This window comes from Cyprinodon tularosa, unplaced genomic scaffold (assembly GCF_016077235.1).
Source record: "Cyprinodon tularosa strain WSP-4 unplaced genomic scaffold, ASM1607723v1 ctg34, whole genome shotgun sequence".
Lineage (NCBI taxonomy): Eukaryota > Metazoa > Chordata > Actinopteri > Cyprinodontiformes > Cyprinodontidae > Cyprinodon > Cyprinodon tularosa.
In genome coordinates, this window is record NW_024039052.1 from 576,479 (window position 1) to 604,133 (window position 27,655).

General features: G+C 35.5%; 1 protein-coding gene across 4 annotated transcripts in view; it reads right to left on the bottom strand.

Annotated features, from left to right (window-relative positions):
* Positions 1–26,638, bottom strand: part of mtus2b (microtubule associated tumor suppressor candidate 2b) — a 32,296-nt gene extending 5,658 nt beyond the window's left edge. For 2 of the 4 annotated variants that reach the window (XM_038294380.1, XM_038294379.1), the window contains exons 1-8: positions 26,431–26,638; positions 16,818–18,686; positions 16,016–16,199; positions 15,332–15,514; positions 11,393–11,539; positions 8,171–8,269; positions 6,084–6,280; positions 1,115–1,181 (exon numbers count right to left, since the gene is read on the bottom strand). In XM_038294380.1, coding sequence (XP_038150308.1) covers positions 1,115–1,181; positions 6,084–6,280; positions 8,171–8,269; positions 11,393–11,539; positions 15,332–15,514; positions 16,016–16,199; positions 16,818–18,497 — 2,557 coding nt within the window. In that variant the 5' untranslated portion in view covers positions 18,498–18,686; positions 26,431–26,638. Of the gene's footprint in view, positions 1–1,114; positions 1,182–3,586; positions 3,675–3,805; positions 3,854–6,083; positions 6,281–8,170; positions 8,270–11,392; positions 11,540–15,331; positions 15,515–16,015; positions 16,200–16,817; positions 18,687–26,430 lie in introns of those variants that run through there. The other 2 variants (XM_038294381.1, XM_038294382.1) reach the window with 2 other exon arrangements.
* Between the last annotated feature and the right edge of the window lie 1,017 nt (positions 26,639–27,655).

Here is a 27,655-nt window from a genome sequence, read left to right on the forward strand (position 1 = left end):
GTGTGAGTGTGTGTGTGAATGGTTGTTTGTTATTTTTGTCTCTGTGTTGCCCTGGGATGGGCTGGTGACCTGTCCAAGGTGTACCCTGCCTCTCGCCTGTAGACAGCTGGAGATAGACACCAGCACCCCTCACAACCCCAGCAGGGATGAAGCGCGATATATACATTTATATACATATAATTGGTTTAATCCTGATTAATCGATTATTGAAATACTCATCAACTAATTTAGTAATCAATTAATCGTTAACTGGAGTTTAAACTCTAAAGCATGCATTAAGCCGACAGAGAAACCCACTAAGAAGAGTAATTATACCAACACTGTAAGAAAATATAAAAACATTTTGCATTTAAAATCTTGATGAAAAAATAAAATCTTAAAAAATCTGTCAACTGTCAACATTCTTTATCCACAACTCCTTAAGTGGAAAAGTTTAAGTTTCACCTGGTTTCATTCTGTAAAAAAATAACTTTTGAGTAACCTTTGGGTATCCAATAATTAACTGATTAATTGAAAAAACAATCGACAGCTTAATTGATTTACCAAATAACTGTTAGTTGCAGCCCTAATATATATATATATATTATATATATATATATATATATATATATATATATATATATATATATAATATATTATTATATTATATATATTTTATTATATGTTAGCTAGTTTTGGAAAATGCTTGGTTTCAGTTTAGTTTTCATTAGTTTCAGGTATAGATTTAGTCTTTTATGTAATAAGACTTACGTATTGCGTACAAGAAATACTAAAAAATAAAAACAAATAAAAAATGCTAGATAAGTAGAGACCCTTGCAGCAACACCAATGACCTGACTGCTGTACCTGCCATCTGCTAGCGTTATGCAATACAGCGGAAAAAAATGTAAAAATAGCAACTGGTAACTACCTCATATTAATTCATTATGATAAACAAATGGAAACTAAGCATATTCTCTATTAAAATTCAGTTCGTCTTAATTAGTTTGGTAAACTCTTATTACAGTTTCAATAAGTTTCTATTTTTATTTCAGTTAACAAATATATATTTTTATTCTAGTTCTTTCCATTTTGTTAGTATTAATCATTGAATAATCAACTGTTTCCCACTTACCCACTTCATCCCTGATTCTGGCGAGCTCAAGGGATAGTTCCCTCTCTTTTACTATGGCGCTCTCATTCTGGAATAAAACAGAAAAAAAAAAAACTGAACTCCTTTTAATTAAACAAACTCATGTCAGTAATTAAAAAGAAAGCTGTAAAAAAAAAAAAAGAAAAAGGTATGTGTTTCCATTATGTTCTGCAGGATAAATAATCATAACCAACAAGTGCGTGTCTGCTTTACCTTTGGTATCGGTTGGAAAACATTCGACAAATGTTTTTTGTCGAATGTACAGACAAAATATTATAACATGCACATAAATAAATACGTAATTATTAAACAAAGTTGTAGATTATATTGGACAATAGACAAATAAGGTAATTATTACAAAGGTGAATAAATAAAGAAGCTAATTAAAAGAGATATATACATTTATGTCTCACTGTATAATCTAATTTCTACCTACAACTAATTATATGCTTATTTATTTATTGAGCATTTATTTATTTCTGTATTTATTTTTTAATATGGTAGAGCTGGTCCTCCATAAGCTAACATGCATGTAGCTTGTGAATGACTGCAATCACTTGCATTGAAATGACACATTATCACAATAAAGTCACATTTAATTTCTCTCTTTTCCATAACTGTTTTGCTCGCTGTCTCCATCATCATTTTATCTACTGAAAAATCATGTGTGAGCATTAATCACACTAAAAATATATTCAGTCCATCTAATAATTTATTAGATGAGAGTATGAATGTGTCACAAACATAATATTTATCACATACATTTGTCCTAGGGGTCATTTCAAATTGCAAATTCCACAAAATAAAACTTTTACTCGAAATACAGAAACTCTACGAGTATCTAAGTCAGAACTGATTACATTTCAAATCACCAATATATGATTTCTTTTTTTTTTTCCTTACTGAGGCTTGTTCAGCCCCCAATTGCCACTCTTTCTGACAGTTGCCTAGTATTCAGGTTTGGTATAAATATATTTATCTTTTTTCATCTCTGTTGCAATCCTGTATGTATCTCTCATCTTAGAGGAACTGTTCAGGGTCAGACAAGATTAATCAAAGTAAAAAAAAAATATTAAAAAAAGCAAAAAAGACAGTTGAAGCTTTTAAAACCTAATTCATTTCAAATTACTGCTAAAAAATTCTGTACTTGGTAGCAGAGATATAGTTTTTATAAGTACTTATCTCTGTGATGAGTAATAAAACAGGAATTATCAGATCACGTAATGCGACATAAAAAAATCTAGTAATACAATTAAAGTATCAGCTTTAAAATGTTCCATTATTTTATTATTTTCATATCGTTTGCAGGTTGATTTAATGCTTGTATGAAGCTCGTACACTTACCTAAATTAACCTAGATCACATCTTGCTAATGAAGGTAAGCAGAGGATTTTTATTTTCATTATTTGTAATAATGCAACACGATTATTTGCCCGACGGGACCTATAGGTGTAGTATGGCAAAACTCATGAAAAAACATAAGGTACACAAGAGAGAAACAAAATAGTTTATCCTAATTGTAGTCTGTAGAAAAAAACTGTATTTAACAAATAATTACATTTGAATGAAGAGACAAACACAGACAAAAAAGCAGTGGAGCTGTTAAAAAATGTATGAAACAGTCAACAGTTTATCTTAGTCAAAATGATGTCATCCTCTAAGAGGTTTCATTTGCGGTATAAAAACATCATACTGCACTAAAGGCTCTTCTTCTAAGGAATAAAACATGTTTTAAATCATTTTATTCAAAGAAGCTCCACCCATCTGACTAATAAAATGTCTGACCCACTGAAGTCAGTTACTTTATTATTCCATTTTCCTCCTAGCTCCAACAAAGACAATCTGCTGCTGAATGTGCTGCTGTTCACCACTTTCTTTAATCTGAGAGAATTTGGGCTTTTGTGCAAAGAGGAATGGGCAAACATTTGAATCTGTATATCTAGATAACTGGTAGAGACAAGAAGGGCTGAATATATACCTATGCCACACATTGCACCTTATTTATGATGAAAATGAAAAAGTTAAAGCTATTAAAATGTAGCACATCTAAAATACACTGCATGTGGAAAAAGTTAAAATTATTTGGATTATTTTTGCAATGCTTTGCCATGAGATTCATGTTAAGGTGCTTAAAATTATTCAATTATATAGACTTTAATTAAGCAGAAGAAAGGTATTGACACAATACACACACCCAAACACTGAATGAAGCACAGCTGCAACATTTTTTTTTGCAGTGTTCCTGCAAACTCAGACAGCTTTGACTCAGCATAATCATCCCTATGCTCTCTACCGGCTGTCGCTAGGAAACAAGTGAACATAACGATCATATAGATGCACACATTCAGACCCCCTCATCACCAAACACACATGAGCACAGCTACAAATGCATTAAGGGATCCTCTGTGCTAAAAGAAAAACAAGCTTACTGCCCTCAGATGACACTGCCTTTACCGTTGGGTCCACACAGCAGATAGGGAGAAAATGAAGCCTGCAGCAGCAATGGCCCATATTAGGCTAGCAGACGGCAGCATCCCTTAGCCTGATGTAGAGGCAGCAGGGATAGACGGGAAGTGAAAGGAAAGATGCAGAAAGAAAGTCAAAGCAGAGGGGAGGGATGAGGCAGGGAAAGGAGAGGGGAGGAGAGGAGAAAGGAAACAACCAAAACCATACCTTGCTCTTGGTTTACGAGCATCATTTATCCCTGCTAGAACAAAGAGAGCCAGATCCTGCCTGTCCTCCCCTCAACCCCCCACAAACACGCCCCATATCACAGTCATACGCACGACAGAGAGCAACACGCATCTTATAAATCTCTGAGGGCAGCTGGAGAAAAGAAGAGACCTAATCGATAAGCAGTCAGATATACAGATTAGGGGACAATCTTGAGATCTTATTTTGTTTACTTTTTGGACCTAGAGTAAAATTTCACACCACTGCCACTGAAATCAAGCATCTTAAAACTACAGTTTAATGAATCCCCATAAATAATCAGCTCAGTACTGTTAAATGTTGAGGGTAAATATTCACACGTCTTCTATTTTTTTATATAAAAATAAATAAAACACCAACAATAGTTTTTCCAAATCTACCCAACTGTAAACAGCACAGGTTTATGAAATACAACTGCTAAATCCAAAGGGGCAGGAAAAGAAAGAAAAAATTAAATATTAAGCCAACATTAGACATTATAGACATTTAAAAAGAAAACCAGTTGAGGGGGCTTATTTTTTTTCTATGAAAAAAACAGAAATGTACAAAAGATGGTTTATTAATGGTCCTTTAGCAAGGAATCTTATCCACTATAACACATGAAGCACAACATATCAGACTGCAGACTTCTATCACCATTATATACATTAATGTACTTTTAATGTTCTCTATAGAACAATAATTTTGACTTATTAAAACTAAATCTGTACATAGTTTACTTTTGTAACTATATTAATATTTTAGCTAAAACTCAAACAATCTGATTAGTGGTGATTAATTGGTTCTTGAAAATAACTAATAATCATTATTTGGAGTACAGAGACTGTAACACATGCCATTAGCTAAATGAGCAAACCCCCTTAAAGTAGGAACATATTTAAGCATAAAAAACATTTTTATCTGTGAATATGTTTTATCCAGAGCCCTGAAGTGGCAGTTTTAAATTAACCTGGTTTAAATCTTGAAAAAAAAAAAATAAAAATCTTTAAGGCATTTTTTTGTTGTCTGATTATTAAATGAAAAAATAATTTACATATTAATCAATTAGACAAATAATAATACCGGTAATTCAGAGTTGCAGCCCAGATTTTGAGCCTTTTTTTTAAATCAAGACTATTTTCCAATTTTTAAGGTAGGTATTGCTTTCATTAGCTGCAATTTACAGTATTTGACATCAAATGACACATTTGAAACTTCTGATTGAGTCAGCTAGAGCTCAACGGTGGAGCAGATCCATATCCAAAAAAACAATGTTAACTTTTTAGGGAAGAAAAACTGAGGACAATAACAAATCCAAATAATACCTGAAAAGTGCAGTTTATATTCTTTTAGGCTCCCTAAAGTCAATACATAGTAGACCCTTCTCTTGCAGCAATTATGTCTAAAAAATCTTTAGGGGTGTTTCTACCTATTTATCATATTTAATACTTCCTTATGGCAAACCTAAATATCCCCACTAAGGGACAGTAAGGGAGATTGTTTAGGCTCAATCTGATTGGATAGACTCTAAAAATCAATTTCCAAATGTTGCTATTCTCAACCTGATTTAGTTCTAGATTTTTAGTGCTCCCTCCAAACAGACAGAGACATCTGAACAATTCTGGATCTCTGGTCATATGTTTAGATCTGTTGTTGGTCAAGAATCCCTAGAAAAACAATGATGTCTGTGGATATTACCTAACAAAATGGTACTAGCTTAAAGATTTACACCTTAAACTTGTGGACACATGGCTTCCACAGGATACTCTATACATTATTTTTATTTAAAAAAAAACAATCTTTTTCTAATCTATAATAAAACCTCTCAGGAAATCCTAAAAGCAGTTGTTTGATCAAGCTGGCTGCTACAGAGTCACCCTTAATGTGTCATAAAAAAAGCTTCAAAGACAGTTACTGCTTTGACAGAAATAGCTGGACTCTACAGGTGCCTTTTGAAGAAAAGGATGATGGATGCTTTAAAGTTGCATTGAAGCTGACACAGGTTCTCTGTATCTCAGAAAATGTGGACTCTGTGAGTCAAAAATGACTAAAACCATAAAGCTCAAAGTAAAGAAAATAAATTTGAATAAATTATATAAATTCAGTAATAAGATTTTTTACAAAACATTGCATTGAATTTTTCTTTAGAATCTGTTCATCATCCTATGGAATTATGTAAAAATATTGTTTTGTGTTGGGATTTGGGTTAGGATAAAAGAACCTGACCTTAGACCAACAGGTATCATTTCTATGATCCTACCTTGTTGCAAAAGTGCAGAGTGGCGATACTGAAAGCATCTAGACACAAGGAGGCCTTCTTCAACTGAGCCTGAAGGGTCTGTAGCTGCAGGGCCTGCTGCTCACATCGCTCCTGCAGCTGCTTGATCAGAGCCCGGTCCAGCTCCTGTGGCCTTCCTGTCCGAGGAGAACCATGAACCGCTGCTGCCCGACTGCGAGCTAAAGAGAAAAAGCAATGATTCAGCAACATGTTTTTGCTTCAAGTCAGATCAGAGTGTGATAGGTATCTCTACTGAAAGTATGGCAACACAATTTAAAGAAATGATGCAATTATAATAGTTTTGTTCAGTCTGTAATGATGTTTTTAGTTGCAATTAATCAATTTTTTCTCTCTTCGCTTCTGTTTTGACACATCTTTCTATGACCAAGTAAAACATTGGCATCAAAGGCAGCGAGAGCCCAAGCAACTGGCCATTAGGGAATCTCAATAGGTCGAATTATTAAATAAAAGTTTATGTATTGGAGAGTTTTATAATACATTGACTCTATACACAAGTATAACGTTCTCATTGAACCCCAGTCGGCCTCGGCAGATGGCCGCTCACACTGAGCCTGGTTCTGCTGGAGGTTTCTTCCTGTTAAAAGGGAGTTTTCCTCTCCACTGTCTCTACAAGCATGCTTAGTGTGAGGGATTGCTTTTGAGTCAATGAGTCAATGCAATCAACTAGTTTTCCTTAGATAGAAAACTTTAATAAATTTGCCTGTATGACCTGTTGAACCTTAAATTGCCTTGAGATGACATGTGTTGTGCATTGGCACTTTATAAATAAACTGAATTGAAAACTGAATTTAATGTAACCTTGAAATATAATGCTATGGGACACTGTTGATTTTCTATATGTTGATTAATCACTGATACCCTAATCATAGAGACTAGGTCCTTAAAAAAGGTGCCTCTTCACATAGTATTGTTTCCAATGATGTTAATGGAGAGCTAAGTGGAAGAAAACATAAGTGGATCAGAAAAAAGTAGCCCAGAATACAGTAATAACTGGAGCCTTCAGCGGATCATGAAGCAAAGTCCATTCAATAACCTGGGAGGTTATTGTAGATAACCAAGAGTAGATCCCAGAGTCTAGAGGAAAGGTGGAGAAACACCAGATCCAAGTTAGCTTCAGTCCATTGCAAAGTTTCCAGTCAGAGGAGAGTTGAGGAACCATCCCATCTATTAGTGTTGATCCACTACTCTATGTAGTAATGAAGTCAAACACCAAAAAAAAAAAATCAGCTTTCAGTCATTTTTAAATCCTCTGTGCTTCCCTCTGCTGATGAGCTACCAAGTTTTTTTCTCTGTAGGACAGTAAGCGAACATCTCTATTTTGAAATTCATTTTTTCTTCTTTTTTTGATTTTCTAATGTTTGGAAATGTGAGATGCTGGTCCCAGTAACTATATGCCATACTCATTCAAAGAAACAGCAATAAAAGCTTAGAATACCATAATGCTTTATTTAATAAATGGATGAAACATGATTTTTTTTTTTTAATTCAATCTTTAAAAAAAATAAATTTTTGATTTTCTACCACTAGAGTGCACCTGTACTGTCTGCAGAGATTAATATTACTTTATTACAGAGCCGAGTTTGCTTCAGATGATTCGTTTAATTATCTTACTTGGCTAATGCACAAGCAGGGAGGTGGAGATAAGAACTATTTTTACACACTGCGGAAGGAAGAGCAGCTTTCTACTTCCCAAGTATGGCTGCATGTTATGTGGCCTCCATTGGAACATTATTCACTGCACTGCAGCTCTATATTCAGCTCCTTCTCTGTCTGAGGTGTATCTAAATAAAGTACAACTTAGTGACAAACACTGATGTAATCTAAACCGGAAACACTGCTGCTGACAGAGCCACCACAGCATTATGGAAACTGTACCTTGTTGCCATGACAACATTAGGTTGCTAGGTATAGGGTCAGGAAATGAGAACTGGACAACATGAACTCAATTTTCATTTTTAAAGGAACAGAAGCAGTGGATGAAGATGCGCTATGTGGGAACAAACTGAACATGGGGTGTACATGGTGTGAGCATGAAAGGATGGACTCACCTGGGGACTGTGGCTTTGGTGGAACCACAGCACACCTTTTAGGGGATGATCTCGGCGAGAGTCCAGCTTCAGTGTCCTTATGCAGCTCTGTCCTCGACACTGTGTAGAGAAGAAAATGTTGGATTTGTTCCTAAAGAAATCTACCCTACAACCGAAAAGTTAGGAAACAAGAGCAAATTAGTTTAGTAAAGGTTTCTAGTTTTAGTGGCTTGATTTCCAACAAATAAACATAATTAATTATTCTTTTTCAGAACATGATTAGGAGTGTTTAGACATTGCATTCTCTAAATAACATCTCAAGATTTAAAAACAGCTGGTTAAATACCAAATGCTAACTTTTCCTTTACTTTTACTCAAGTTTGAAATTGCAAATGTTCTCAATAAATCTAATAAATATTTTAATTCAATAACATTTATAAAGTAATGATTAGCTAAATTGTATGCATAATTAAAGATAAATAGACTCTATACCATTGAAAGCTAAAACGAATCATTCAGTTGAAAGATTGTGAATTTATTCAACTATCTAAGAAAGAATTTTAAACAAAAAACTAAATTGCTCCTAAATGTTGATATCATTATCTACCCTGAACAAATTCTGGACTTAAATACATGAAAGAAGTTCTGGTAAGGCTTGAATTGGCATTGATAAATGCACTCCTTTAGTATGACTGATCTCAAGTTATTTTACAAAAAATGTGATACAGTTCAGCTTGTAATTGCAAAAAAAAAAACTGCTAAGAACTAAAGAATTAACCCCTCAAAAAAAACAACAACAAACAAACAAAAACAAATTTCTTTCTGGGTATAAATAATTTCAATGTACTTCAAATTTGATCTAATTACATTTCTGAAACTGCAAAGCTCATTGTTATGGACCTTAGCATTAAAATGTAAGAAAAACCATAATCAATGATAATTCTGTGATCTTTAAGCACCTCCTCTCAGCTCATTATTACATCTTAGCAGGAGATCTGAATTGTCAAATAGATGCATTAATGCAAATAAATTATTTAAAGGTTTGTAAAAGTTTTGATTTTTTGCTTGTTCCACCTTCTTAATTTCACTTTGCTTTCTTTAGATAACAAATGAAATACTTCCTACAGTTAAAGTATCTTAAAAAAAAACAACTTGAAAAACAAAAAGAGCCAAAAATATACAGAAGAACCAGGGTTACTCTATACACAGAATGACCACTAGATGGTGGCGATATGCCACATTCACTGCAAATATAGGGGATGTTACATATCTCACTGCCTCCTATGGGAACAGCAAGGAAGTGCAATGTGTGGTGCAGCATCACTTGAGCTGCAATGCTAGGCAACAGCTACAACAGCACAGATGCCTGAAATTACAGTATTGTTTTTGTTTGTTTTTTTTGCAAACACTTTAAGAAATCCTTATTAAGGCACTGTGATACACAGAGGAAGCCTTTAAACAGTTTATTTTGGATATTGCTTCGAGGGGGAGATACATCATAACAGGCAGAGCAAGGAAAAAACCTCTAACCAAGGTAGCAATGACACACATAGAGCAACCAAACATGACAGCACACCCTTAGTTTGGAGAGTTAGGTCTGAAAGTATGCACCACAAAGTTCAAACAATACTTAAAATGAACAATTTCTTGCTCACTTCCATTAGACTGCTAAATGTTATGTAAAATGGGTCATAAAAAAACAACAACTGAATGTTGGAACTGTAACTATACAGTCATATGTTTCCATCACTTTTTTTTTTCATCATGGCTGCACTTTAAAAAATGAAAATAGAAAAAAATGAAATAGTCTAGAGCAGGGATGTCAAACTGGTTCCAGAAAGGGCCGTGTGGCTGCAGGTTTTCTTTCCAACCAAGCAATAGCACACCAGACTCCAGTCATCTCATTAAGTCAGTCCAATCTGAACATGATGACGTGATGAGATAAATCAAGTCTGGTGTGCCATTGTTTGGTTGGAAAGAAACCCTGCAGCCACACGGCCCTTTCTGGAATCAGTTTGACACCCCTGGTCTAGAGCATAGGTCTTCAACAGGGGGTCTGCGACCCCTAGGGGGTCCACAGAGGTACTGCATGGGGGTCGTAAAAGTTTTGGTTGATTAGACTTTTTTATATATATATATATATATATATATATAACACAATTTCATACAATATATATAATTAGGGCCTGAAAACAGTTGAGGACCCCTGGTCTACAGAGCTGTACATAACGAAATTTCTTGTTGTTAACACTTGCTTGTACAAAATGACAAAATAAAATCTGTCTAAGTCTGTCTAAGTATATGTAAGTGTGGATTTGAAAGTCAATGACTGAATGCATTCAACTGGGTTTCCTTAGCTAGAAAACTTTTAACCTGTTCATCTGTATGATTTCCCTTTGTGTTAACGATCAGTGAGTTGAGATGCAATGGTAGAAATGGTAAATGTGCTGTCTAGGGCTGAAATAATTAATCAGATTAATCGTGATGAATAGAAATAATCTTCAACTATTTAAGTAATCGACTATTTGTTAAATGGATTATACGGACTCTAAAACATGCCTTTAGCTGACAGAGACCCACCTTATACCAAAATCGTAAAAAAAAAAAAACAATATTCAAACATTTTGAATTTAGGATAAAAAAAAATAGTTTGTCTGTCAATATGTTCTATCCAGAACTCCGCAAGTGCAAAAGTTTTAGTTTCACCTGGTTTAATCTTGTAAGAATAACTTTTTAAGGAACCTTTTGCTATCTGATTAATAATCAAAAAAATAATGGACAGATTAATCAATTTGCCAAATAATTGTTAGTTGCAGCCCTGGTCCTGTCCTTATATGGTGCCTTTATAAGAAAGGGGACTCCAAAGCACTTTATAATAAATTCCATGTTTTACTGATGGTAGTGAACTACACTGTAGCCACAGGTGCCCTGGGGCAGAAGCAAGGCTGTTTTACACCTTTGCCACCGGGGCCTCTGACCACCATCAGTCCAAGGACACATGACTGAGACTGGGGTTTGAACTGCGGACCCTACTGCATCCAACGCCACTGTAGCCCAACCTATTGGGACATGTATTGTGTCAAAAGGCTCATCTATCAAACAGTACATCCAGTTATTGAGATAAGGCAATCACAACAAAAGCATTACCTCTGAGTCTTACATATAAATTAAACACAGGGATATGGAGAGCAAACTGAAGACTAGATGTTTATTTCGACTTGTCTGTGTGATGTGTGACTGTACCAGAGTGGGAGCTGTGCTGCGGTGACACGTTACGACGTTGCATGCTCATGGTGTTGGGGGTCTTCACCAGACCCTGAGGATGGGAAGATCCACTAAGAAGTGTGACGGATTTATGTGGAAGTGTTTCATCACTGCCAGCACTGGGAACTGCAAAAGAAGGAGAAAGATTAATATGTCTTTAAACATGCAACAAGGCTGTAATTGGCAAGAGGAATATTACTCCATATCATGACCTTAATGTGATTTCACACAAAAAGATTCATTATAATCTTCTTTTTATAAAAATTTGAAATGAAACAACTCCTACAAATTATATTTACTTGCTCTTACATTTTTTTGTGTATATCGAATCTGGTACTTTAGCATAAACACTTTTTGTAAAGATTTTTTTTTATCCTAAACTCTCCAGAGTACCTTTGGGTTACTTGTTATAATTGATTGTAGGGAATTATTAAAAAAAAAACGAAAAATTATTTTACATATTAGAATATCTATAACAAAGCTAAAAAATGACAATTATCTTTTGAATAAAAAAACCTTTTGTTCTTAAAAATATTGATCCAATGAAAATCCAATAAATTCTGCAGAGGGCACCCCTAATTTTGAACTTGGGCTGTTTCTTACCATTCAAACACATATCCATGTTTTATTACATGCATGGGTTGTTTTCATTGACCTCCATTGTTTTTTCGTTTATTTTTTAAACTTAACCCAGACCTTTCAATTTGAATCACTTGAGCCTAAATCTAATCCCTGATAAAAGAACAGAATAATAAAAGTAAAGACCAGGATAAAGTCATTGCTTTCCCCAAATAACCTTACTTTGCAAGTAAAATATATTTAAAAAAAAATCTATCAGCAGCAAGTAAAGGTATAAACACACAAACATCAGGATTAAGGTTTACTATGTCTGAGTAAGCAGGAAGTCAAAAACCAGGGAGACAGATTACATTACTTATAAAATATTCAGCAGCTATATCAATACGCTTCCTAACAGAGGCTCCAACTTCTGCAGGTAATTTGACACCTTGAAAGAGGAATAAAATCAATCTTTTGCCTTTGAACTGCATTATTCTTACCAGAGAACAGATAAGATGGTTGCATCATGCACTACTGCACAGTTAATAGCTTGAATATTTAATTGATCTTAGTTAAACAAAGTCTGGTTCTAAACGCAGAAGGGATTGCAGCAACTCCTCACACTGCAGCAATTGGAATCCACCTGAGAGAGTCAGCACATTTTCACTGAAGCAAACACAAAGCAGAGAAGAGGACTGACAACCAGGCTGTGCTTCACTGTGATTTATGCTGCTGCTGCTGCATGCTTGGCTGCTTGTGCAGTGTTAAACTACCCTCCACAGCACTGATTCTTTAATCAGCAGCAAGTGGCTCAGAGCATCTTTTATACTTTGATTGTAAATCCTTTTTGAAGAACTTAAAATAGAACAAAATTTGCTTTTCTTGTTTATATGCTTAAAAGTTATTTTTCTTCATCATGTAACATCAAATATAGCCAGAACTGTATCATCCTGTGAGAATCTTATATTAGCCATGCTTTAACCCTTCATTTGACTTAAGGTTTTCCTAACTTATTGTTAACACAAAACATCTGTAGTGTCAGCTGTACCATAAACATTTATCAAATTACTCACTCAGAAAATTAAAAATAGGGCTGTAACCTTGGTAAATATTTTATTAAGGTGACGAATGGCTTAGCTACTTTGTTGTTGCACAAACCAAAACACAACACGCATAGTAATATTAAATTTTTTTGCATAGCACCTTTCAAAATTGTTAGTAATTTGTTTTTCATTTTTTCATTATGAAATAAAAAAGCATAAAAAAATATATATCTATACCTATATATAGACATATATATCTATATATGTGTTTATATACGGTATATACATAGATATATATATTATGCTTTTTTGATTTTATAATGGAAAACTTAGTTATTATTAGTTACAATTCAATCAATGCACAACATTAATAGTTAAAATCCAACTTATTTAAATTAGGTCTTGATAAAAACTTAAAAAAGGGGGAATTTTAGAGACTTTCTAATATTATTTGGCAGAGCTTTCTATATTAAGCTTTTAAGACAAAAAAAAAGCTAAATATCTATTTGTGTTAAATGAGAGTACTGGTTGATCAGATGCAGTCCAGAAATATAGGAAGGGGCAAAACCATTTATTGACTTACAAACTAAAAATAAAACCTTAAAATCCATTTTTCAACATCATAGGTGAAAATTGCAAAGAGGTTAGAATTGGAGTAACAGATTCACACAAACTACTTTTGGTAAAGCCTTTACCCGCTGTGTGCTGCACTAATGTAAATGTTTGAGTGCTTTTCAAGGCAGAAAGGCAAACTGCAGTAATGCAGGTGGCATGGGATGAAAGAGTTATTGATGGTTTAAGGAGAAAAGAAATCATTTTAGGAATATTTCAAAAATGACATAAGGCAACTATAGTAAAATTAGTAAAGAGAAGCTCTAACAATTGATAATATTGCTGCTAACAATAATCATCTTGTTTTAAAATTGTTATTATCATTTAATATGACTAATCCAGAGTGATCCTAATTTAAAAATTTAAACAACACATTTATGCTTTAGGGAAGCCTGCTATCAAACATGAGGAAACAGTTTCATAGACTCTTCTAATGCTAAATAGACAGATATACTCCATGCCAACAGCATGTTGAAGAAGACATTGTCAGCTCAGAGAAGATTAGCTCTGCTACTCTGAAGACCCGCAATTGGAGCACAGTGTTGAAATCTAATTTCCATTTAGAGGCTCCCTAATGAGCTGCTCTATCAGCTAGTCGTGTATTTGCTACAGCACTTTTAGCTGGCTATTTAAATTTGAGTAGAAACGACTTTTCAGCTTAATTAGAGCTCAATTCTTTCCTGCAAAGATGATGCAAACTGTATTACAAGCCGAACATGTTAAACCAGGTAATGCAAAAATAGCAAAGACAGAAGGAGAGTCAAAACCCTAAGAGGTAATCCAGAGTTTCCATAAGAACTCACTATCAAAGGAAAGCATAACTGATTAGAGATTTCTTTGCTGAGGATGGGGCTGATTTTAAGCCTTAAAAGAACAGTCACACTAGCAGATGGCATGGCTTCTAAAAAGGCAACGTCTGTAGTAAACATCTTCCTTCTGCTAGACTTTCTATGAATATATTTAGATACAGAACTGTAAACTGTGAGCTTTTCTATCAATTACCTTTTGTGGCTCTTCATCCTTGTGAAGGATAGTTTCCAACGAAGCATCCTTTATGTCTTCTATCTAAGCATTCTTACTTATGATTATCAAGGCCCTAAATTAACATTATATATAAAAAATCCTGTTTGTTCCTCTTCTTTAATAGTCTAACGCTAATCAGCTTTTCATTTGATATAAGCTGTAATTTTTAAACACTTGAAATACATCCCTTTTTTGATTAATTTCAGTTATTTATTCTTAAAAGATTAAAAACAGCTCTCTATTAATATAAAAAAAATAGATGTACCTGTGTATATGTTAACAAGAGGAAGTTTTAATTGAGTGTTGATAAGTACACCTTTTAACAGCCTTTCAAACTGTTTTTTTATCTTTAACAACATTAAAACTGGAACAAGCTAATTAAAAAATAACAGATAAAATAAGATAGTTTAAAGAGAAAAATGCACTGTCTGCTATTAAACCCCGAAATAACAGCCAAAGAAAAAAATCTAATTTTTAACATGACCATATTACATTTCTGGAATAAATTAGATTTACTTTACTATGTATTTTTAATAGCAGCAAATCATAACAGTTGCTCTAAAATCAATCACTCTATATTCAATAAATATATTTACTTTCTAAAATAAATTAATATCTACTTGTTGAGACGTATAAAGTGTTTGCAGTGTAAAACTATAAGGAAGAGAGCGATGCAACTCACAGTTAGAGGGTTGACCAGGATCGCTGTGAGAGCTGTCATTGGAATGGCTGCTGGACACAGACGAGACGCTGGATGTCCGTATCACACCTAAAGCAGCTAGTCTTGCAGGTGGGAGGCTGGAAAAGCCTGGAGGACGGAGACCGGACTGGCCCGACTTCAGCTGGAGACTTTTAGGTGTGGTCTCTGGGAAGAAAAAACTATTTTTCTTCAGGGCAACTTAAAATGGCTCGCTGACAACTTCACTCTAGTTACCTTACGCATTTAAACAGATAAAAAAAATCTCTAGGACTTTGTTTGAAAAATACATAGGATAACTGCATTTATTAAATAATTGTCTATTCTGAAATTAATGGGAGAAAAGCATAGTTTACATGCTGGTATAAAAATAAATGTAATCAGAATGATAGAATAATACTTAAAGGAGACCAGCTTATGTGGAGGTAGATTATGTTAGCGCTTGAAGAAGTTAAAATATGCTGTGGAAATTGACTGAATTTGTTTAACAAATGTTTTACACTTCAAAGACTTGGAGTCACAAGCCAAACTTTACTGAGAGCGTCACATGAAGAAAATTTGCCAAATCATACTCGACAGTCTGAGGAAGGAATATTGAGCAAGAAAAAGACAGGAAAGCCCTTTAAGATTTTTAAAACTGCAACAGAGGTTAACAGCCCACCATCTCACCTGCCTGATTCTGGACACCTGGCGATGACACTTTGGCTGCGTGGCATGAAGATGAAGCTGACCTTTGACCCATCTGCTCCACTCTTGTCCTGGCTGCAGGTTGCCTGGTAACCGCCCCTAAACCCAGTTGAGGCCTAACAGTTCTGGGTGAACGATAGATGCTTCCGCCATCTTGATAAGGGTTCTGATGAAGAATATTACCAACCAAGATTTAATGTTTCGTTTTCAATAATTCCTCAGTGCAATATTCAATAACTCAGTGTAATATTTATTTATTGATGTTAAGTCTTCAATAACTTAGTGCAATATATATGTATATTTACATATATTTCTACCCTGTAAATAGCTAGCTCTTACTCATAGAAAACATATTTATTGTGCAGGAATAAGGTCTTAGCTCTGTTACAGTGGTAGCCAAGTAATCGACATTTCGTTGTCAAGATTCACCTTGTGTTTTTTTGTGCAATGACAATAAAGGAAGTCTAAGATGTTCAGCATGAGAACCTGCTCACAAGGTCTAAGATAAAATACCTCGAACAAACATTTTATACCATTTGAATTTTACAACCACAAATCAATTGACTCACAGGTAGACAGAAAGTTGAATATATGAAGGTAAAGGTGAAATGATACGTGATTAATGATTTCTGGCGAAGTAAAATCTAATAGTGTTGGTGATTTGATTGCATCGATTTAAATACCTTTCAGTTTGTGGTTGTAATGTGTACACATGAGGAAAAAATATGGAGGGAGTACGATCATGTATGTGTTAAACAAGTTGAATTCAGAGTCCAAATCTCACCTCTTGGAGGTATTTCTTTGACATCTCTTCATGAAAGCTCTCTGACTTCCCACTAACCCTCTGAGGGGCAGTGGCACTGGACAGTTTTATGCCAATCTGTCGATAGCACCCTGCCTTCTGCAACTCCTGTCGATATTTGTCGAACAGCACATTGGAGGAGCTGAGCACCGGAGTGGATCTGGACTGAGGAACACTCTTTGAATCCCTCTGGGTAAGTGTAGAGGTCGATTGTTGCAGTGGCTTCGTCGAATCTTCAGCCTGGGTGTCGTTGTCTTGTGGTTTTACTGGTGTGTTTTTTCGAACGTACGTAATGATTTTCGGTCTCACATTTTTCGGCCTCTGTTGTAGTGAGGAAATCCTCACCTCAGTTTCTTTTTGTTCGGGGGCAATCAGTTTGGGAATTCCACTGCTTATGTTTGTCTTATTGGGAGGTCTGATGATTTGATTGGCATTTTTTTGAAAAGCGGCATTTCTTTCCAAACTCAAAGCCCTTGTGCCCTGGGCTTTAGCGGGAGAACCAGGCGGTTGTCTCTTGGGTGAAGTTTTGGGGGATGTTGTTGTTGCTGATTGACCAGGGCTCCCCCAGGTTTTCCTACGCTCCTGAGATGAGACGTTTGTGCTGTTCTCGAAGGAGCCCTGCCTTTTCAGGCTGTTCTCAAAAGAAAGCTGCTTCTTAAAAGAATTCTCAAAGGACGGCTGCTTTCTAAAATTCCTGTCTAAAGAGTTTTGTTTCTTTGGACTGCTATCAAATGAGCCTTGTTTTCTTATTGCTTTGTGTTCAAATGATGGCTCAGTCCTATTTGCACTACTTTTAAGTGGTTTTATCCACTCAGGCATTTCGCTGGCTTGTGTGCTTTTATCCATTGTATTGTTGCTTTCTCTGCAGAACAAAACCTTGGTGTCTGTATCATCACTATCTTTTCTTGAAATGGATTTTCCTGCCTCATTATCTTGTTCCTGTCCATTGCTTGCATCCTTGCTCAAAACACCCTGCTGCTCTTGTTGTGGTGTAATGATCTCTGAACAAAGTGCTGCATTTAAATTCATGTCTAAATCTTGCGTTGAGTTTTTTCTAGCTGGGAAGGAAGGATAGGCTTTTTGAACGGTTTTGTCTTGCTCAGAGACAGTGCTGCAAATTTGGGAGGCCACGGTTAGATCCTCTGAAAGGGTAACATGGGAACCAGGGGCAATGTGCCAGGAGTCTGTGGTCAGAGCAGCAGTGGTGGACAGACAGCTCACAAAGACTTCAGTATCAGAGACATGAGACACAGATGATTCCTGGTCACAGGCAACATCCACAACAGACTCTGCTCCTTTTTTATTAGTTTCTTCTGCCTGCATTTCTGTGGCTTTACTGGTTGATGAGGGCTCTTCTTGACACTTGCTCTTCTCTGCAAGCCCTACAAAATCTTCCTCATCCTCCACCAGATAAGCCTCCAGCTCCTGACACTCCAACATCTCAAACTCAGCCAGCTCAGGGTCATCACACTGAGAGTCTGTTCCCCAGATGATGACTTTGTCTTGCTCTGCTCTCTCAGACATAATACCCAATTGAGAGCCAGTATGTCCAGTTCTCCCACCAACCTCTGTCTGAACACTGTTGGCGTTTGCATCACCGGCACCCTGTTGGTTGTTATTTCTTATCTCTCCTTCTCCAACTGGTTCTACTTGATCACACATTATGGACACAGCTAAGAGCCTATGGTACCCTCAGGAGGTCATTTACGTCACTCATCCATCGCGTCAGTTGTAGGTCTCTGCCTTCCCATTATAAAGTGCAGAAAAAAAGAATAGAGTGACATATTTTCCCAGAACTGAAGGAGTTGGAGCTTATTCGGAAGGGATGTCTTCTTCAGAGCTGGTTGGATGCTGTAAAAGCAGAGAAAAAAATTAGAAATGTAATAACAACATAGCAGTAGCATGGGAGTCAAAATCTGATCACAATTACAAGCCATAATTAATCAATTATTTAAATCCCACATAGCAACAATAAATCAATACGATATAAATATATTTAAAGTGCCATGCTCTGTGCTCTGCAAGTTTATACAGCGATGGAAAACAATCTCAAACCAACCTTGTTTCCACAATATCTTGTTCTTAAGGTGTATTACAGAACATAAAGAATACAATGGAAAGAATGGCCTGATAATTTTTTCTATATTTGGCAAGTTAGTTAAAAATACTGATGGCTGAGAGAGCAATGTCGACAGAATTGTAAAGAAAGAAAGCAATAATAAAAACATATGATTAATAATAGTCACTGTATAGTGCAGAAAGCAGCATAGAGGGACTCAGCATCGGTAAATGTCTCAGTTTAAAGCAAACCAGACTGAATTATCATGAAGCTAAGGTTTTCCTGCAAAACCCTCAGGACCTTTTAATAGTTTTCTGCCCCAACCAGTGCTTCTTGAATAAAAAATTAAGTGAAAGGACAGGTATATAGTTCACTATCAATAGACACCTAATACAATAATAAATCTCTAAATATACATATGATAGGGTACATTTAACTGCTTAGCAGGGGAATCTGAAGAACCTTATCAGGTTTCAGATGCCCTTTAGAAATATAACTAAATATAACTAAAAAAAATATGAATCAAGAACAGGGTTCAGTAGTCCTCACAAAAATGATTTAACACCCTTATTATCAACAATGTCTGCAAAAAGGCGAATTGCAAAGAAGAGATTATGTGTCTATGAGGGAACAAAATAATTATTTTATTTTCATTCTAGTGTATATTTTGAAACAACTCGGTCAATTAATGACTGGATATCTAAGGAGTTAATAGATATCTGCTGTGTTTGTTAACCTCTGTAACATTAAGAAAAGCCGGGGAAACAAAATATGTCAGATAATTTTTTTTTCTACTGTTTAACCATCAGTGGTTTATACATTGTTATAAATAATACATTATGCAGCATGCACTTGCAAATGAAACGAGCATGACAGAAGATTCACAGGCCATGCCTCATCACTTCGACATGAAAGGAAGCATCTTGCATTTGTCTAGAGCAGGGCTTGCATGCTGTGCTGCAGGCAGAACAGGAGGCTCTTAGCTCTGATGATGGTTTTATTCATTATGAAAGTGTTGGTGCATTTAAACAGACTCTAGCCTTCTCTGACATCTGAAACACTGCCTATTCTTTTTGGTTCCCTTGATACAACAGGTAATAGCAGTGTATATTTCTACAAAAAAATCAAAAGATGATTAACATAAGAGTATAAACGAGCTCTGCAGGGAACCAGACCCAGATTTAAAACTTCCCGTACGACTGAAGTGAAAACCCCTCAAAACAGTCACTGAAAGGTTCAATAATATGCCATATAATTTTGCTTAATTTGGAATAAAGTTTAAATAATTTCCAATGATCTGTTTATTAAATGCAAATGCTTTCCAGTTGCAGTTTGGAAGGAATGGATGATAAAATGTTGATTCATTTTAATGAAAATAAAAACTAAACAATGTGGATGCACAATACTAGAAAATAATTTCTAGTCTTTCTGTCATCATAAGGCCTTCAACCATACCTCATTTTCGGCATCTTACATTTTATAATTTGTATCAAATCAAAGCATCTAGTTCAGTGAGATTCTTAAGATTGACTGCATGTATTAAAGGCATGTAAAGTTAAAATTGAAGACACTTGCAGTATATAAACAAACAGGTATTGTATGCCTAACTGTCTTGTCAAAGAAATCTTGTTTAGTACATGAAGACGTATGGTCTGATTTTTACTTTTGGTCAGAGCACAGCTACCTTTACCAGGGCCTCATCATTAATAAATGTTACATTTAACCATTAAAATAAACATAAATAAATGAGGTTGTATATGTTCTAATGAGTAAATATTGCGGTTAATTAGCTGCAGAAGAAATCAATTTAGATAAATAAATAGGTCGGGATTCCAATCTCCAGGTCATTAAATCTGTGAATGGCTTAAGAAATACATGAATATTCTTTTTCCCACTGGAATCCAGTATTTTGGTTCACACTATTTGCGGTTTTTCTTTATATTCTATAGAAATTAGGATCTTTGATCAATAAAGTAATACTGCTTTTTTTTTTTTATTCCTACTTACAGGCATATTCAATACATTGCTACTAAAGCTATAGTTTGAACAGGATTCTTGTTTGAAAGTGTGGCTGTGTGCTGTATAAATACAGCATCAACGCAATGACACATTGCAAAACTATCTGTGTCTCAGCAACAGTCGAATGACTGCAGCAATCAGTGACAGCTAGCAAAAAAAGCCTGCAGGCATATTCACAGCTATCGTAGTATCAGGATGCTGCTGTCAAACCTTTCAACTTATTCTCTTCTTCAGAACACACTAAGCTGCAATGCAAACAGCCTGGTTTCTACTTCAAAAAGAAAACGGGAGAGCCAATGCAAAGGAATGTGGGGTATCAGAAGTAGATTTAAAGGATATGTATTGGTCTAAAGCATCTGTCCACAAAATCTGGTGATAATTAGATAAAGCGAGCTTGTGGGGCATGCAGGTGGTCACTAGTTAGCGTGCATGACCCATGTACTTAGTCCTCGATGCGTCCGACCTGAGTTCGAATCCGACTTGTGGTCCTTTGCCGCATGTCTCTCCCCCTCTCTCATACCTCCTTTCCTGTCAGCCTACTTTTGAAAAAACAAGCCACTAGTGCTGTAAAAACTCCAAAAAAAGATAAAAATATATAGATATAAAGATAAAGCTCCAAAATAATTACTAAGATAAGACTTAAATGAGCTTGCATGTGGCAGCCAAAGTCCCTGAAATGTTTCTTCTGCTTGGAGAGCTTTTACTGCTGGTCAATTCTGCAGCACGGAGGAAATGAGAGGCACATCCTTTCCTCCCTGTAACCTTCCTCTTTGCAGGATCAAAATATTTAATAAAGGTTGTCTACAGTAGATCTCCTAAATTGACTCCTGTGCAGCAAAATAGCCTTGACAGCCGCTCTGATCTAAGGCGTTTCCACAAATCCACCTGCATTAAGTTCTCACCTCGCCAAATGTAGGAATTGATTCACTGCTGTTTTACAAGTTCGTTTAGCTCATAAAATTTAACCACACATTTTATAAAACTGTCAAGCTTTATTATAATGCCCAGCACTTCTTTCCTCTGAATAAAATATGAAGTTGCATAGCTTTACAACAGCAGGGTAAAACAATGCAAATGAATGTGGCCTGTAGAATAACAGATCTTCAGTAAATGTCCTTGTTAGTATGACACCAACTCACAATATGTGCCCAAATAAAGTCCTCTACCCAAGCTTGATGCTTGTCATCAAGCAGAAGATGCATGCAGTTCTTTTTTAGCTCAATTTATTTATATGCTCTTAAAATGAGATGCAAAGTTGGACATAAAGGAAAAGCTGATTCAGCAAGCACTCTGAGGTACACAAACCGATAAATCACATATCAGATTCCTTCTACATCTGCATTTACTGTTCCGGCCTATCAGGTTTTAAACAACAATGCAAGAGCTTCTAATGAAATCACAGTAAGGAAGGATTTCTGATTTCCTAGGTGGATCATAGGTTGAAGAGGCTTTACTTATTTCTAGAAAAGTTACAGAGTTTGTCACACAGCATCAGTCACAATTATCTGTATTTGTAATGAAACAGTTCATCGGATTAATCGTGATTAATCTATTATTGAAATAGTCCTCAACTAATTTAGTAATCGATTAATCGTTAACTGGAGTATAGAGACTCTACAACATGCCTTTAGCTGAGAGAGCAACTTATTTAGAGCAGTACCTATACCAAAATTATAAAAAAAAAAAAAATATATATATATATATATATATATATATATATATATATATATATATATTCCTTCTGTCAATATGCTCTATTCAGTTTAGTTTAATTCTGTAAAAAATCTTCTTCAAGGAACCTTTTGCTATTCCATAATTAATCAGTTAATTGGAAAGAAATTAACAGATTAATCGAGTAGCAAAACAATCATTAGTTGCAGCCCTAATTTGATCCCCTTTAAAAAAAAAAAAAACTTAAAAAACATACACAATAGTTTATCTTTTACTGCATTAGCATTATATATATATATATATATATATATATATATATATATAAATTATGCATTGTTATGTTTACTCAGTATCTGTGAGAGTCTGACTGTGTGTGTATGTGGTAGTAAAGCGTGTCTATGTAATTTACTCTTTTGTTTTTTAACCTTTAGAAATTTCAATGAAATACTGCGATTTTATCAAAAGAATATTTATCAAAACATTTGATTATAATGTTCTAAAATCCTAAAGCACTCAACAAGATTTGCAGTGCCTTAAAAAGAAAAACACAATTTACTGTGTTCCTGTGCATCAGGGCAGGATATCTACTGGTGCAGTAATTTCCCCATCTTCTCTCACTTTGTTTTTCCAAATTAAATGATCAACTGATTAACTGAAATAAATAATAACTTAATTGCAACATTCTTTGAAAGCAGGTCTTCATTTTCACTGCTGCATCATGCAGAGGTGAGTGAGTTTCTACATAATGTAGTAATTTATGAAGTCATGCTAAGAGTCCTAGTTGTTTATAAGAATAGCATACATGACATGTGGGAGCTGTGGCACTTATGAGATGCAAACGTGTAATAAGGTGGTGCATTTGTAATAATTTAGTGTATTCTAACTTTTATTTTACTAATTACAAATAAATGCTGCAGGCACAGCATTAGACAAAAACAAGAAAGGCTCTCTACAAGAAAGGTCAGAGCAGACTCTTCCTGCTGAGGAGACTGAGGTCCCTAACTAAAATAAAATCTCTGTTAGAGAATGTCTCCCACCCCATGCATGAAGCTGTTGCAGAACTGGAGAGCTCCTTCAGTGACAGACTGCTGCTCCCTAAATGCACCAGGGAGCGTTATCACAGATCCTTCCTCCCAGCACCTGTAAGACTTTATAACCATCTCTGTTCCCAACAACCTCAATAAGCTGTTAAATTCATGCTGATTTTTTGCACAGTTTATGTCTTAGTCAGTTAAAAAAAACATACTGCTGTCATTTCTTTTTTTTCTTTTGCACATTTCTGGTGTTGTTGCTATTTTTCCACATACCCATTACTGTAAAAATGTCCACAGGTGGTAATTGATTTTTTTTTCTCCAGATACAGAGTATTATATTGTAAAACACTGTACAGTACAATACTATATTTGTTTTATTCTCCTATCTGTTATTTGTGTACACTTTTCTAAGGTTGTGTGACCACCTCTACTGTAACTTTTGGTGCTGTAAACACAGCAACACCACCATTGTGAGACAATAAAGGGATTTTCTGTTTTATTCTAAAAACCTGATTACAGAAAAGTCCAAATGTTAATCTTTGTACATACAGGATGATTAAAAAGTGTTACTTGGTGTGAGAGTGATGGAAACGTGGAAAAATAAAAGTAAACATGGTGTTTCTTAGCCATACCAGTGATATGTGTTCTTTTCTTTTTACTTTGTAATGACAAGAAAAGAGAAAATGTCTGTTGTGTTTTCACAGTCTTGTTCATGATTGAAGGGTAGCTGCTCATCTCTCCCAGGGTCATACAAGCAGCTTTGCTGGGTCTGAGAACCTGGTGTCTAACAACCTGGTGTGAGAGCATCATAAGCTTTCAGACTAATGAGCAAACTCTCAGATGGGCCCTAGAGTGTGTTGCTCATTTTTCCTGTTTTCATCTGGGATTCTCTTTGCTACTTTTTTTATTTCATTGTATGAATCAATCCCAACAGCCTGTATTGAGCCAGCTCACATACGCATCTTTCACACCATATAAAGTTAACACCTCCCTTAGGGCAACTAGACATCCAGGGATGACAGACAAGAGACCGCTTTCAAGAAAGAAGCTACAGTTTGGTATTAAGGCTTGTTTCTGCTGCAGCCTTGATTGCTTTCCCATGCACTAAATTGAATTCAAGCTTGAAATCAATTTAGAGCAGAGTGTGAGCAACAGACAGAGAGTTCAGGCCAGTATTTATTAGAGTAGTTGTGACATGATAGATTTTATTCACTTTATATATATATATATATATATATATATATATATATATAAAGAAATTAGAGAAATAAATGAATAAATCCAGATTAGGCCAAACTGGATTTTGCTCAAACTTTCGAGAGATGGAAGATAGAACAATAAGACCGACCTGTCAAAAGCTGAAAAAATTACCATTATGATGTATACCAATAATTAGGGCTGGAACTAAAGTTTTTTTTTTTTTCAAATCGATTAAGCTGTCAATCATTTTAATTGATTAATAATAGGATAGCAAAAGGTTTTTCAAAGAAGACTTTATATAATTAAATGATCTTCAATGTAAAATTTTTATATTTCTAAAACATCTGTATATAAATACTGCTCTAATTGGGTCGCTCTGTAAGCTAAAGGCATGTTTTACAGTCTCTATACTCCAGTTAATTATTAATCAATTACTAAATTAGTTGCCAGTTATTTTAATATTCTATTAATCACTAATAATCAGATTAATTATTTCAGCCCTAAAATAATAATAATTCAAGTGCAAATGTAGTCATATCCTTAACCTTTTCTGCTTATAATTGTAACATAGTCAAATTAAATGAACATTTTTGCAAGCCATTACAAATGCTGTATATCAAGAGAGGCCTTTAAAATAAAATAAATCAATTTTTTTGGCTGAGGAGTAGGGGGCATATTTTCCTTCAGGGCCACACTAAGGTGCCTATAGTGTCTTCCAAATTAAGGGAAGTTCTTTAGGAAAAGTTGCATGCCTTCTGCTAGACCGTTATAGTTGTATGCACCTAGTTCTCTCTTGTTTTCAGTCGTCTCTCTGCTCCTCAAACTCTGCTCCTCAGGCAACTTAATAATTATGGCACAAGGGATCATTTCTGCCAGTGCTACCAACACGCTTCCCTGAGCAAATCCCTCGCCCCCCCCATCCTGCATGGATCCACTCTGCCACCTGCCTCCTGATACCAGGAAGGACCTTTCATGTGATGAAATCTATGCACTTGTTCTTGGGGACCTAAATAAACTGTAGTCTTCTCTGAAATCTGAGACGTCGTCATTCTGAAGCAAAACATCTTAATTTACTGTACTTAGCTTCACAGATTGTTCTGTGCAGGATTCTCATGAAATATTAAACAAGAATGAAAATGGAGGCACCAGTCTCCCTCCAATTTTTCACAGCTGAGTGGCCCTGACTTCTTTGTGTAACAACTGGAGGCTCATAATACATCAGCAACATTGGACTTGCAAATATGTGTTGAGCTGATAAAGGTAAATATAAAATCAACATAGCTCTCAAATCTCAAAGATGCAATATTCCCACTCTGCTGCCAGTCACATCTGGAATAAATAGGGAAATGAAAGCAGCTGACTATCATTCTCATTCCTCCCATGCTGCTGCTGTCCATTTTTCTAAATATAACACAGAGCATCTACAGTCATCACCCCAAAGTGAGAAAGGAAGGAGGAATATTGCACATGCATGCAAAATATGGATGAAAAACATGGATCTGGATCAGGATAAACACACCTGCAGGAAGGAGACATTATTTCAGACTACAATCAAGCTGCCACCTTAAGAAAAATAATTAATTAATTTTAAACAGAACCACAAGAGGCTCACCCGCTGCAGTTTCTTCATAAATCCATTTTATTCCATAGGAGAGAGGCAGAGAGATAGGGAGGATACACCTGCTGTCTTCCAGGAGCAATAGAGGTTTAAATGTGGAGGTCCTCTGCTGAAGAGCGCTGCAGAGATGGAGATGAAGGGAAGCATGTAGTGTTCATGGAGAGGAATCAATCTGCAGGACTGCTGGAAAACAGGGAGGAGGAGGAGGTGAGAAGACGAGCGGTGACGCCAGACCAAGGTGAGCTTATGTCGCCACCTGCTGGTCCGAGTCAGTAATTACTTGTTCATTATTTCACACTACTGGAAGAGGTATGGAGGGCCAAATTCTGCCATAATTAAAAATAAACACAGAAATAAATAAATGCTCCAGAAAAAAGCATACAATTAATTGCACCCCAAAAATACAGTAAAACAAATAATGTAGGTAGAAATTAAATTATACAGTGATATATATATATATATATATATATATATATATATATATATATATATATATATATATATATATATATATATATATATATATATATATATATATATATATTTGAACTAGCTTCTTTGTTTATTTGCCTTTGTAATAATTACCTTATTTATTTTTTGTCTTTCTTCTTCCTTTACCATTCTGCTCCTTTTTAGTCACGCATGTGATGTTTTGTGTTTAACCACCGGTGACCTTTAAACCATTGGAGATTTTTCTGTAAAGGTCTCAGAGAGACCTTAAAGAACACTCAGTGTAAAGAGGACCAAGGAACAAAGCAGACAGGTCTGGGATAAAGTCAAAGGTATAACATTAGGTCTAACATGGAGCCTTTAGGTGGAAGTTCAACTGAAGAAACTGATTGCTCTCCTACATGCAGCTGAGATACAGCCAATCAGCTTTGAACCAAACCTCCATGAAAGCCAATCTGCATCTTAAGTTAATTTTAAAAGACCTCGGATCCACTTGTCTGCTCCAGTGTGCAGGCGGCAGATGCGCTGTGTGACTTCCTTCAGATAACGCCATTTAAACCCACTTCCAGGCCCTCCTCCACCATCGTAGCTAAAGCTTCATCAGAGTGTCATTCCTCCTGGACTCTTTCTGCATTCCCTGTCTCATCTTAAACAGTCCGGCATAAGACCGCCACGTTGAGTCTGGTTCTGCCAGAGGTTTCTTCCCAATGGGGAGTTTTTCCTCTCCACTGTCGCTCCATGCTTGCTCATCATGGACAGGTTCTCTCAA